Below are 13,029 nucleotides of genomic sequence, written 5' to 3'. Positions count from 1 at the left end.
AAAAGTAATTACTATTGACTTCAGAATATATCCTAATGTCACGTGCAAATGGCTTCAAAGTGGCCTCAAAATGCCCATGATATTGGTCTTATTTAACAAAATTATTCTGGGGGGGTGGGGGGGGGCTACAGCGTGCCCCCTTCTAATATTACTGGATCCGCTCCTGAGTATACTGTAGTACAGAAGAGGAAACCGAGGGGAGTACTGTTCACGGAAAAAAACCTGTATTGCACCATAATTAACTAAATAAAGCAAGGCCGTTCATATCAAGTCTCCTAACCAAAAACTGATTACAGCGGCAGTGATAGTGAAGGACTATTTCCTATTATACTGTGAGTGTGAACTCATTCAAGACCCAACATTGACGCAGGTACAGATACATTCTGGTCTCTGGAACCATTTGCCAACAGTGTGTAACAGTAGTAAACCAATTAGTGGCGAAGAGGATAAAAATACAAGCAAGCAAGCACATGATTTCTTCTCATAGTTGTAATAGATATACAGTATCTCGTTTGCCAACATGTTTGGTTGTGCCTCGACATTTCCGGAGAGACCTCCATTTCCAAACTACTGGGGGTATTTAAATTCATTTAAAGGTGTCTTCCTAGTTTCAAGTGAGTAAATTGCTTATTATGAATTAAAAAAAAATTCGTCCATTATAAAACCACCTCTATAATTTAATTAAATAATTACTTTCATGAATTTATAATCCATAAACTACGTAGATCAGTAAATTAACACAAATTACATAATTTCTTTTCATCCTTTTATTTTGTACCGCGGTACTCAAAACGTTTTCCTCTCTACAAATATCCCAAGTCTAACGTATTTTATAAATTATTGTGAAAATCTCTCACGTTTTATCATTTATTTCTCAGATTTATACCATAGATAAAATATATTGGTGTTGCCGATAATTTATTTTCATATTGTCTTTAATAATGACAGGTAGTGTAAGAAGTAAATAAAGAATTAAAGGCGGTTGACTACGGTAGTGTTTACAAACTGACCATTCAGCTGATTCTACACACAAGGAGACGTTCCTTCACGTTCACTTTCCTCCTTTACTGTCACCAGTTAACCGTGAGTACTGTATTATTCTTCTGCTGTTTACTGTAGTTCTCGGGTAATGTTTATGGTGTATTTCATGAGGGAAATATGAATAATAATGATATTAAGCCAAATGAAAAATTTTTTTTAATCACCTGGGACGATAAACATCACCCTAATCTACTGTTTGTTTCTGTTTGTCGTTGTTTAAGTATGTGTATGGGCTATATATGTTTGTTTACAGCTGTTGTGTACCTGTAATTTCTGTTAAAAGTTGAGACAATATGGTTTTTTGCGACAATTTAACTGAATACTTAATACAGTACGTCGAGAGAGAGATCACCAGCCGGGCTCTAGTAATCTAGTTGAATCACTTGTTTGGAATGATAATTTGGAGATAGCTGGAACCAAACACGCTGGATGTCTCTCTAATGCTCCTAGACTATACTCTGTTCACTCTGGGCAAAATTAAAATAAGCTCGCATTTGGTAGAGTCAGTGAATATTTGCAGGTGTTGGTGATATAGTTGGGTATCACTGATTGTGTTTAGCTTTTTCTTTTCACTTTAAGATATATGTATTATTAATATGGGTAATTATTTATGACTTCGCCTGTTATGGATTTTTCATAAAAAGCGATTTAAAAAATGCTGCAATTTCGCTCTTTTATAGTGGACACTGTCGTAGTTTGTGCAGATGTGTTAAACAATGGTTATTTCTAAATTAAACCTAACTTAACCTTAGTTGATAAGAAAAACAAAACCTCACCAACCTAACCACAGAAACCTACCTACCTAACTTCCTTGCCGTGGGGCTCTGCGTGGGTCAGGGTCATTCAGTACCCAAGATAAATCGTACTTAGTGAACTCGTACCCAAGCCAACTCGTACCCAACTCATGTGATAACTTGTACCCAAGATTACTTGCACCCAATTCAAGAGATAATCCATACCTATTAGTATACAGCTCATAGCAGACTACAGTACTTTAAGATGAAATATCTTAGCTCTCAAAGATGATAACTACTGTACCTGTATTCTTAATTTCTAAACTGTATTTTTTTATCACAGGAGTGTAGTTGGCTGGCAAACACTGCACCAAGATACTGTGTGGTGAACCCATCATACTTTTTGGACTACATTAGACTGGTGAATATGAGCGGAGAAAGTGGTGCTGTGGGCGGCATGCCGTCCCCAGTGTGGAGTGAACCAGATGTGACTGTCGACGATTCCCAACCCAGAGACAGAGAACCTGAGGGCCACGATCAGGACCACAAACCTGCCACTGAGGAGTCCATTTTCCTTAGTGAGAACATTGAATCATCCTCTGAACTAAATGTGACACCAGACTCTCAGCCTGAAGAAACAGATCCCCTTTGTTGTAGTGACCAAGGAGCAACTCAACCCATGGATAAGTTTCAGGATGATGCCAGCAGTGTAGAAAACAAGGAGGTACTTATTGATTATAATTATTTTAAATTAAGGTGAAATATTATGGACATATGCTGCAATATCTACTAAGAGGGTACACAGTATAATTTTAAGTAGTACAGGGGGTCTGGGTTATGAACAGGTTCCGTTCCTGAGGACGTTCTTAAGTCGGATTTGTACGTAATGGAACACATGCTATGTGCATACCGTACTTACAGAAAAATGTTTAGAATCCCACTATATCATAGCTTAAGTCTTTATATACAGTAAACCCTCGATAACTCGGCACATATGGGGTTCTGGCCTTGTAGAGTTATCCCAAATTCCGACTTATTGAGGCCCCCCCCCCCTTACAAAAATAAAAAAATAAAAGATTATTGACCCATATATGTGTACATGTAAATACTAAATGTAAAAAAGTAACTTACCAGCACTGCAGGCAAAGAATGAAGCATCATAGTAGGTGACACAGAGGCATGGTAGGTGATGCAGGTGGCCAGATATGTCGAGATTTTCCCAGATAATTTTATATATCTCGGCATTTCCCGAGTTATACTAATGCATTCCGAGACCATTCCAAGTTATTGAGGGTTTACTATACATCTAAAATCACTTAATTTAAGACAACAGAAGAAATAGAAAGACAAAATACAGTAAATGAAAGCAAAAACTAAGTCATCAGGTAAATAAAATACTGTAAATTCAAGTTCAACCCTGTTCATGCCAGCTGACGCTCGTAAGTCTGACGCTCGTATGTCGGGGACCCCCCTGTATTCAATATTATGAAAATTGTGATAAGTTTGTTCCATTTTTAGGATAGTTAACATTATATTTATTTATTATTCATGAGAACATGTCTTAATCCCAGAAGACTTATTTGGTTTATGTCTCGCAGAATGAAGCTTCTGGGTCGACAGACAAAAATACATCAAAAGACTTCAACCCCATTTATCGTGAGCTGTCCATGATTAATGGAGAGATTAATAGGCTAAGGAAGAACCAGCTGAAAAGTAAGTTTTATTCAGTATACAGGCATATTACTTGTTCCTATATGCTTGTATCTCTATACCTGTCTATGTTATTTTAGTTTCTATCTCTCCCCTTCTACTTCATGTACTGTATTATGTACGTATATTAATTCCCCTCTAGTACACACACCTTTGGAACTGAGCGCTTGGTGAATGTGTGAATTTTGTGAACTAAAGATTGATATGGGTGATGGACCTTGGGATGATGAACCCAGGATGAAATACAATACAGGTTAGGTATGTGGAGAATAGATAATGAGCCAGCCCTCTTCGACTCTCACTCCGATAACCTCTACCTCCAACAGATCTCTGGGCTTGATTAATAGTCATTCATAATTCAGTGTTCGAAGGACCAGTGTATAAAACACGTTTATAATAATAAAACAATAAAGATTCCTACCCAACTTTGGTGGAGAAGGAATATTAAATCACAAGAATTGGCGATCACCTACTTGGCTTCGAAGCTCCTTTGAAGCCTGATAGGATACCGATAACAGTCCTCACTGAAATCAACAATAGTAATTATTAGTTCCATTTATTGAATTATAACTTATATTTTAATGAGCTACTGCATTATACAGGATCTCTATACAGGATATAGTTACAGTATTCCAAAATCCGACAATATCACAAATCCAAGACCCTTAAGGCTCCAAGCATTTCGGATAAGGAATAATCAACCTGTACAGTACTTGTGTTAGAACCCAAAGACCATAGACATAAATTATTACAGGGGTATATAAAAGGTACCACCATTGACACCATGAGCCCGTATTATACACGAGTGCTGTACAGTGTAAGGTTAGAAATATAAGGGAAGAATTTGATTGCTTGGTTTGGTAAGAGAAGACCAAAGCAAAGCAGGTGCAGTATGAGGCAGGGTGGGTGTATAATTAATAAGTATGTAAATAAAACCAATGGGTCTTTGGCTCAGATTTCATTTCATCAGATTTGGGAAAAGCAGATCAAGAGGCATCCATATCAAGCATATAAAATAACTACTATTTTTATATTAGATAATTCTGACTCTCAGCAGATATCCATACCATTCATATTTGTCATTGATTTCTACCATCTCTGTATTATAGTGGGCAAGAAGCTGACAAGAGTGAGAAAAAAGTAAATTCCAGGTTGGGATAATAACGTCAGATGTATATCTTTCTTGTGTTGTTTCAGTGTGGTTGAGGTCATTCAAACTTGACACCAACGGCAGGAAGGATGTCCTACAAAAGAGACTCAAGACCCATTACAGGCTAAAGAGGTTAAAAGAGGAAAACATCGTTGACCCAATATTGATACAGCAGCGCTATTATGACTACTACGTGGTCATAGACTTTGAGGCGACCTGTGATGATATAAATCCCCACAATTTTCGGTGAGTCGTGATTAGTAACCGTTTGATTGCTGTATTGTTTTACGTTTTATTTTTTTTTATTTTTATTTTGCGTGTTGAAGCTGCCTCAGACTAAATGATAATGTTAGAGCCCTTTTAAACAGTCATGCATCTACAGGGTATACCACTTTTTTCTTCTTCTTTTTTTTAGTGTCATTCCTGTCTATTATTTTATTTGCTGAAGTAACATTGTAACATCTAGTTATGTTTGCTGCTCTTGTACTTCTTTAAGATGGATAGATAGATAAAGGTGGACACTGTAACGTTTGATAAACTTTTCTGCCCCTGTAGGTGGAAATGTAAGAAGAATGACACGACACGTAGAGTGTACAGAATATTGCTCTTCTAATCAATTCTATTTTCCTTGTGGTGTACAGTATATAGATACAAAACTATCAATGTGAAATATAGAATGAATAGATTATAGCCCGTGTATTTGTTCTCACCTTCCAGACACGAGATAATAGAATTTCCAGGCGTTCTGGTGTGCACAAAGAGATGTAAAATTATTGACGTGTTTCATTCATACGTTCGTCCGGAAGTTAATCCCAGGTTGACCAGCTTCTGCACGAGCCTAACTGGGATTACACAGGTATGGAGAGGTGTATTTTGATAATTCTTAATTACACAAACATAATTTTTTTTTTGGGGGGGGGGGGGTAAGAATTATGTTGCAAGGATGATTGGTAACCATGGTGAGTGAAAAGGAGTATGAAGGTGAAGAGTGAATAGAAATGGCAGTCACCCTATTCAGTCCATGTTGAATTTACAGGCATGTAGTACATTGCTCAGGATAAGGGTATCAGACTTTGATCATCATTTAAAGAATTAGTTGTTTATCAATATCCTGTTATATATTTTTTGACTGATTCCTACTTTCATTTATTCCTTATTATTATGTATCAAAATTTTATTCCACAGTAAAGTAATATATATTCACTGAAATATCTGTGTAGATTTTATTTAATTGTATTACTGTACATTTGTTGGTAAAATTTATTTTTGGGTTATACTGTATTGGTAAAAGTAGTCAAGTGGATCTCCTATTTTTCAGGACAAGGTTAATTTTGCACCGATGTTCCCCGAAGTCCTACAGAAGTTTGAAGAGTGGCTGGATAAGCATAAACTCACCACAAAACCTGAGAAGATTAAGTTTGCAATTGTGACTGATGGGCCGTGGGACATGGGGAGATTCCTCTTTCAGCAATGTCTCGTGAGCTCACTACTGTAGAACTGTTCTGTTCTTTTGCATGATTATTAGCCTAAGACAGCCAAACATTACCTTCTTGTTTGTAGGTTAATTACCTTTAGACTTCATATTCAACTCTTAAATTTACTCACTTATTTGTGTCATAAATACGGACTCCTCCATGGTGGGTTGTACGGGCGGTAGTACCAAGACCTCATGATGTGATGTAGAGTTACTTACATGTACAGTCACCTTCACTATCTGGTATTTATCAGTTTATTTACTTTTACAGATGTCAAATGTGCCCTATCCCTCCTGGGCAGTTAAATGGATCAACATCAGGAAAAATTACAGTAACTTCTACAGTACTAAAAGGGTAAGTTGTCATGAATGTGTGTGTATTTAGTGTAGAAATTGCTGTGTTGTCAGCTTTGAACATGGAACAACCCTCTTTGCTCTACATTGGAAATATATTTGGAGAATTTAATGTACATCCAATTGTAATATTTGATATTTAAGATTTAATAATATATGCTGTAATACTTAAAAAGTGTAGTGAGAGGCAAATTACATAAGACATTTGAAGTTTAAGGGAGGAGATTGGAGTGAGATGGGTGATTGATAGAGTGAGAGAGAGTTGTGCTATTTTGTTATGGGTGTAATGAGCATAAGTTCCTGAGGATGTATAAGGAGAGTGTATCCTGAGGATGTATAAGGAGAGTGTATCCTGAGGATGTATAAGGAGAGTGTATCCTGAGGATGTATAAGGAGAGTGTATCCTGAGGATGTATAAGGAGAGTGTATCCTGAGGATGTATAAGGAGAGTGTATCCTGAGGATGTATAAGGAGAGTGTATCCTGAGGATGTATAAGGAGAGTGTATCCTGAGGATGTATAAGGAGAGTGTATCCTGAGGATGTATAAGGAGAGTGTATCCTGAGGATGTATAAGGAGAGTGTATCCTGAGGATGTATAAGGAGAGTGTATCCTGAGGATGTATAAGGAGAGTGTATCCTGAGGATGTATAAGGAGAGTGTATCCTGAGGATGTATAAGGAGAGTGTATCCTGAGGATGTATAAGGAGAGTGTATCCTGAGGATGTATAAGGAGAGTGTATCCTGATATGTGTAAGATGAGTGTGTCCTGATATGTGTAAGGATTAATTAATTTTGCCACTTACAGTGGCTAGTTTATTGTGCACTCCATACTCATCCTGTGACTGGTAGTGCAAAATGTTTACAGAGTAGTATTCACAAAAGGTATGTATAACTTAACTCCAGTGGTCAGGATATTATGACATTGAATGTTACAGAGTGAATCAATACACTGAATGTTACAGAGTGAATCAATACACTGAATGTTACAGAGTAAATCAATACACTGAATGTTACAGAGTAAATCAGAGTGTATCAATACATTGTTTATCTAGTTCTGTGCTAGACGGTGACTTATTCACAACTGCATGAGTACAGCAGTGTGAGGCAATATGTTTGGCTGCACACCTTGTTATTCACATCTGCGTGAGAAGTATTCAAGCACATTGTGTGTTTAGCTCTATACATGAGAAATGATATTGCTACTGAGTGCAAAAAAGTGGATACAATCTTAATATGTTGGCTATCTTGCCATTAGCGATAAAGTGGTGTGCCATTTCACACACAGTGAGCTTGGACGTGTTCTGAGTAAAGGACATAGTGTTAGAGTGTGTGGCCGTATGTTTGACCACACACTTTACATTTAGTTTTGTTCACATCTGCCTGAGGGATATACTGCCAGAAGTACTTATATCCTAATCTTAGTGTAGCAGTTACATCATCTTGTAATCTAGTGATCTTCTTAGTTTCTCCATATACATGTTTCACTTGATACATCTCATCGTGATAAACAATAGATTGACTAATGCCTGTTTGCACTTGTCTGTTTGCATCAAATTCGTCAACAAGTTCTTTCCTAATTACAGTTTTAAGGGTTCTTTTAGACAGACCCAGATTGTATTCAACAGTATCTTTGTTAGGCGTGAGTTTGATGAGGGCATCAACTCTGTCATGTTCTTTGAGGCCTGTGTGATCTTGACACCCTGGCCAACAAGGTACACATATTTGTGTGTGGCTTCAGAGACAAGCATGTGACAACTTAAGATGATGATGTCAAGGGCAAGTAGTGAGGATGAGACTGTCAATGACAGTGTAAGGAGAGTGTGTCCTAATATGTGTAAGGAGAGTGTGTACTGATATGTGTAAGGAGAGTGTGTACTGATATGTGTAAGGAGAGTGTGTACTGATATGTGTAAGGAGAGTGTGTACTGATATGTGTAAGGAGAGTGTGTACTGATATGTGTAAGGAGAGTGTGTACAGTACTGATATGTGTAAGGAATAAAGAGTTGTCTTGCTTCATGTAAGTAGAAATCAATAATGTGTGTGCTTAGCTGTGCCTGAAGGATATGCTGGAGAAGCTTGGGCTAAGGTTTGTGGGTCAACCGCACTGTGGCCTGGATGATTCTCGCAACATCGCACGCGTGGCAATGAAACTGCTGAAGGATGGAGCCAACATGAGAGTCAACGAACGTATTCATCTGAGGAAAGACGGCACGTACAATCCAAAGTAAGGGACTCCTTGTGTGTCACATTTGGGATTCTGTATACTGTACTGTAAATACTATAACACAAGTGCTAGGGTATTGTAGTTACAGAGCGTCCTCGCTTAACATTGGGGTTATGTTCCTGAAAACGCGATGTTATGCGAAACAACGTTAAGGGGACCAATTTTCCCCATAAGAAATAGATAAAATATGGGAGTTACGTTCCCCAGCCTCCCTTTGCCCCATGAAAAAAGTTACATATACAGAAAATCATAGCCATTTCTATAGAAAATAGTATATAGAACTACAGTGCTAAGTTTGTATTGGTACTCACCGATGGGCGGAGGTGGTAGAGCGAGTGGGTAGTGAAGCGAAGGAGGAGGAGGGTCAGTCACTGAGACTGCGGCTGCCTCCTCCTCCTCCTCCTGCTCTGACTGGGGTTCCTCCACCGCTGCTTGCTCCTCCTCCGTTGATTTTTGCTCCTCCTCCGTTGTTGTTTGTTCCTCCTCGGCTGCCAGCTGTTGTGAAGAAGCTGCTTCTGCTGTCCCGAGACGAAAAAGTGAATCCAGTATTGACTGCTTGGTGCTACTCATCATCTTCTCCTTATAGATTTCGGTGTAACAACCAAGACTGTCCTCAATGCTGTGTTGAACCTTTGAGCTACATTCTCTGTTTGGGTCATCATCTAGAAGGATTTGCATTGCTTGCTGGAACATGTTCAACGATTCTACCATCCTCTTGGAAGTTAGCATTCATTGAGGTTCTTCTTCGTCGTCGTCGTCGTTTTCAACGGGACTGTGTTCTGTTAATTGTTGCAGATCTTCGTTGGTGAGCTCTTCTGTATGGGATGCCAGGATGTCCTCAATATCCTCTGGTTCCAGCTCATCAAAGCCTGCCTGTCTAGCCAAGCTGAGGATATCCCTATTCACTGCTGGGACTAAGCCCGTGAATCCCATAAAACTGTTGACACACTCGAGCCACAGTTAACGCCACACACCATTCAGGCAACTTTCTGAAACCTCTTCCCATGCCCTGCCAATGTTGTCAATTGAGTGAAGAGTTTTGAAGCCCCGCCAATATTCTCGGATCGTTGGTTTATTTTCTCCGTGTGTAGCCTTGAGCAGCTGGGCCATGGTACGGCATAAATAATACACTTTTAATGCGGCGATGACGCCTTGGTCCATAAGCTGCATCAGTGCTGTCGTGTTGGGAGGCAGGAATACAACTTTTACACTGTCGTTCAAGTCGTCGATATCGGGAGGATGAGCTGGAGCATTGTCAAGGATCAGAAGAATTTTGAAGTTAAGGTTCTCCTTGGCACAGTATTCCTTCAGTGCAGGGACGGCGTACACGTTCAACCACTGGCTAAATATGGCGCCAGTTATCCATTTCTTCTTATTTGCTTTGTAAATGACAGGAAGGTGATCCTTAGAGTAACCTTCAGGGCCTGTGGGTTGTCAGCGCAAGAAATTAGCTAAGGCTTCAGCTTGAAGTCACCGGCAGTGTTCGCGCCAAGCAGCAGCGTAAAGCGATCTTTTGCTTCTTTAAAACCTGGCACTCTTTTCTCCTCCTTAGAGATATAGGTCCTCTCAGGCATACTCTTCCAAAAGAGACCAGTCTCATCCACATTGAAGACTTGCTTCGGTGAGTAGCCTCCTTGCTGGATAATCCGTTTGAATTCTGGCGGAAATGTCTCGGCAGCAACCGTATCTGAACCTGCAGCTTCACCAGTCTTCTTTATGTTGTGGAAGCTACAACGACGTTTAAATCATTGAAACCATCCTCGGCTGGCCGTAAAGATCTCTGTCTTCGATCCTTCACCCTCTTCTGCCTTCAAGTCGTTAAACAAGGATCTGGCCTTATGCTGGATAACCATAAGGCTCACAGGGGCATTGCATTGATTCTGGTCCTCCATCCACATTGCCAGCATCTCTTCCACCTTCTCTATCACAGTGCTTCTAACACTAGTTGTCTTAGTAGCACTCAGAGAAGAACCACTTCCAGCACTAACCTTAATCTTGTCAGCGTTGGTCCAGGTAATATGCACCGTTGTGGGGGTTAGCCCAAGTACAGCGGCTATGTCCACACACGTTTCCTTTTTTCAAATCGTGTTAATACATCCATTTTCGTAGCAAGAGTAATGGTCTTATGTTGCCTCTTCACTCCACGAGCATCAGTAGCACTTGATGGGCGCTTGGAAGCCATTTTGAATGGTTAGAGTGCAGTTTTAGAGCAAAAGCACTTGAGCACACAGAAATGATGTGAAGTCGTAACAGAAACTGGCTTGGTGGCGCTTAGGGACGCTGTGACATTCTGCGAGTGAGGGCAGCACGCTGAGCCGAGAGAGCGTAGCGCGGCCAGCCAAGAGCGGGTGACGTGCCGTAGAAAGTAGTTTGTGACGACGCAAAACGATGTAGTATCGAATCACTGGGATGTTAAACGAAATTTTGGTCTCTGAAAGTTCAGCGACATAGTACCGAAACAACGTTAAGCAAGGACTTACTGTATTTATTTATTTATATTTTTAAATTGAGCGTTCTTGAAGTTCACAAGTTCAATGTACTTTTTGGCTGGTTCAGAATTTTCATGGAGCAAATTCATGTTGGAAATTTTTGTGATGTGGAATGCATGACAATATTTTGCCTGTCCAAACAGTTATATATGTGAATAGTGTTTAAGGAGATAGTAATATTTTCACTAGCCAGATTCCCTCTTAACCGGAGCTTTCCGATAGATGGAATTGAAATTTTCTCAGAAAATCATTCTCAAAGCCAAAATTCTGGGTTTGGGAATGATTTTCCAAGGAGCAGATTTTCTGGAAAATTCTGAGGAAATTTTCCTAGTACGTACCTGGAAAATTCTGGGGATGGGAGAGCTTTCTCTCAGGTTTGAGAGATGAAAATCAGGCACATTTTCAGGAAATTCCGGGGATGGGGAATATTTTTTTCTTGGCTAGAGAGATGATGTAATGGGCAATTTTTGGATCTTCTGAGAATTTTTTTTCCGTTAACTGGAAAATTCCGGGGATAAGGGTTTTTTCCAGCTTTGAGACAAAATGTAGTGCTAATTTCTGGATCTTGTGAGGATAATATTCCAATATACTCTCAGTGCTCACCATTCATTCTGATGTATCTACACTCATGCAGTTAAGGGCTATATGGAAGGTAAATTGTGCAGAAATGTTGAATCTAATGTTTTGTATTTGACTTCATTGTGTCATCAAAATATATTAAAAAATTTAATATTGCAAGTTATGAGACAAACTACAGTAATTTACCATTATCTTCCTAACTTTGTTTTCTCATCTGTGATAAATTAACCACTTTTAAAGTTAGAAGTTGGGCTTAAACAGTTGACTGCAATATCAGGCCTATAATATTACCCTATACATATCACAATGAAACACTCATTTTGCTTTACCTCAGAGAAAGAGTTGTTCACAACATATCTCGCCACAACTTCAATGGCATGAGGAAGAAGCTGCTGGTAACAGATAAGGGCAATGAAGAAAAATGCAATAATGGAGAAGGTGAGAGTGGAGGCGGGGATGACAGCTTCGATAACAAGGGTGACGAAGACTCTGGTACAGATCCCGAAGACGACAAGCCCTGGGTTAATCTTCAAGACATGGAGGAGTTCCCCGATCTTATGTCCAAACCTTTTGAAGTTCTCTCGCTGAAGTAATGTGAACCAACACAGCCACTCATCTTAATTTTGACCAAATTTTCTATAATTACTAATTGTTTTGACTCAGAATATAGTAAGCAAATTTTATTATTATTACTAATGTATTATTATTATTGTTATTATTATTATCATCATTATTTTTATTAAAAAACAAGAGTGTTTTAAATAGCACATGATTAGGAACATAGATCAGTGTAATGTATAGTTTATTACCTGCTGAAGAACCATGAAATTTAGTGTGTAACTTTTGTAAATAAAGAAGATTTTTTACAATTGTTCTTTAACCTCTCCTACCAGGCTACAGTAAGCATAACTTATAAACTGGTTATATATGCAAGATATAAATACATGTACTTTTTACAGGTTGGCATCATAGAGACATGCAGCATCCCATGGCTGTGACACAAGCTGGCTGGGATAAATACCTCATTCTCATCGACTTGCTGGCCTCATTTTGCCTTGTTAGCTGGCATTACAGATTATCGTAGTAGATTCCTTGACCAAGTTTGCTGTTCAGGGTGATTAGTGAATTGTTTTGTATTTGGTTGTACACATGGTAAACTATAGCAATTCCCTAAGGAGTTGACACTGCCACATGGTGCAGAAGTTGTGGAGACACTACCGGTTCCTTTTCTATAATTATCTGATCAACCAACACTCGTCTTTTACTCTGAGT

At 39.0% G+C, this 13,029-nt stretch overlaps 1 protein-coding gene across 1 annotated transcript; it reads left to right on the top strand.

Annotated features, from left to right (window-relative positions):
* The first annotated feature begins 939 nt into the window (after positions 1 to 939).
* Positions 940 to 12,626, top strand: LOC121862166 (3'-5' exoribonuclease 1-like). Its single transcript, XM_042360239.1, has 9 exons — positions 940 to 1,083; positions 2,119 to 2,499; positions 3,374 to 3,488; positions 4,683 to 4,881; positions 5,353 to 5,491; positions 5,954 to 6,112; positions 6,381 to 6,464; positions 8,514 to 8,689; positions 12,092 to 12,626. Exons 2-9 carry the CDS (start codon positions 2,203 to 2,205, stop codon positions 12,348 to 12,350), a joined length of 1,428 nt encoding a protein of 475 aa, XP_042216173.1. The 5' UTR covers positions 940 to 1,083; positions 2,119 to 2,202; the 3' UTR covers positions 12,351 to 12,626.
* The last annotated feature ends 403 nt before the right edge of the window (positions 12,627 to 13,029 follow it).

This window comes from Homarus americanus, unplaced genomic scaffold, assembly GCF_018991925.1.
Source record: "Homarus americanus isolate GMGI-L3 unplaced genomic scaffold, GMGI_Hamer_2.0 scaffold25013, whole genome shotgun sequence".
Classification (NCBI taxonomy): Eukaryota; Metazoa; Arthropoda; class Malacostraca; order Decapoda; family Nephropidae; genus Homarus; species Homarus americanus.
This window is presented reverse-complemented; position numbering and strand designations above follow the sequence as displayed.

What these genes read in the sequence shown, in the direction of transcription:
- LOC121862166 (XM_042360239.1), top strand. Translation starts at nt 2,203, where the DNA reads ATGAGCGGAGAAAGTGGTGCTGTGGGCGGCATGCCGTCCCCAGTGTGG. An exon ending in ACTTCTACAGTACTAAAAGG is followed by an intron (nt 6,465 to 8,513) that starts GTAAGTTGTCAT and finishes GTGTGTGCTTAG; the next exon opens with CTGTGCCTGAAGGATATGCT. An exon ending in GACGGCACGTACAATCCAAA is followed by an intron (nt 8,690 to 12,091) that starts GTAAGGGACTCC and finishes GCTTTACCTCAG; the next exon opens with AGAAAGAGTTGTTCACAACA.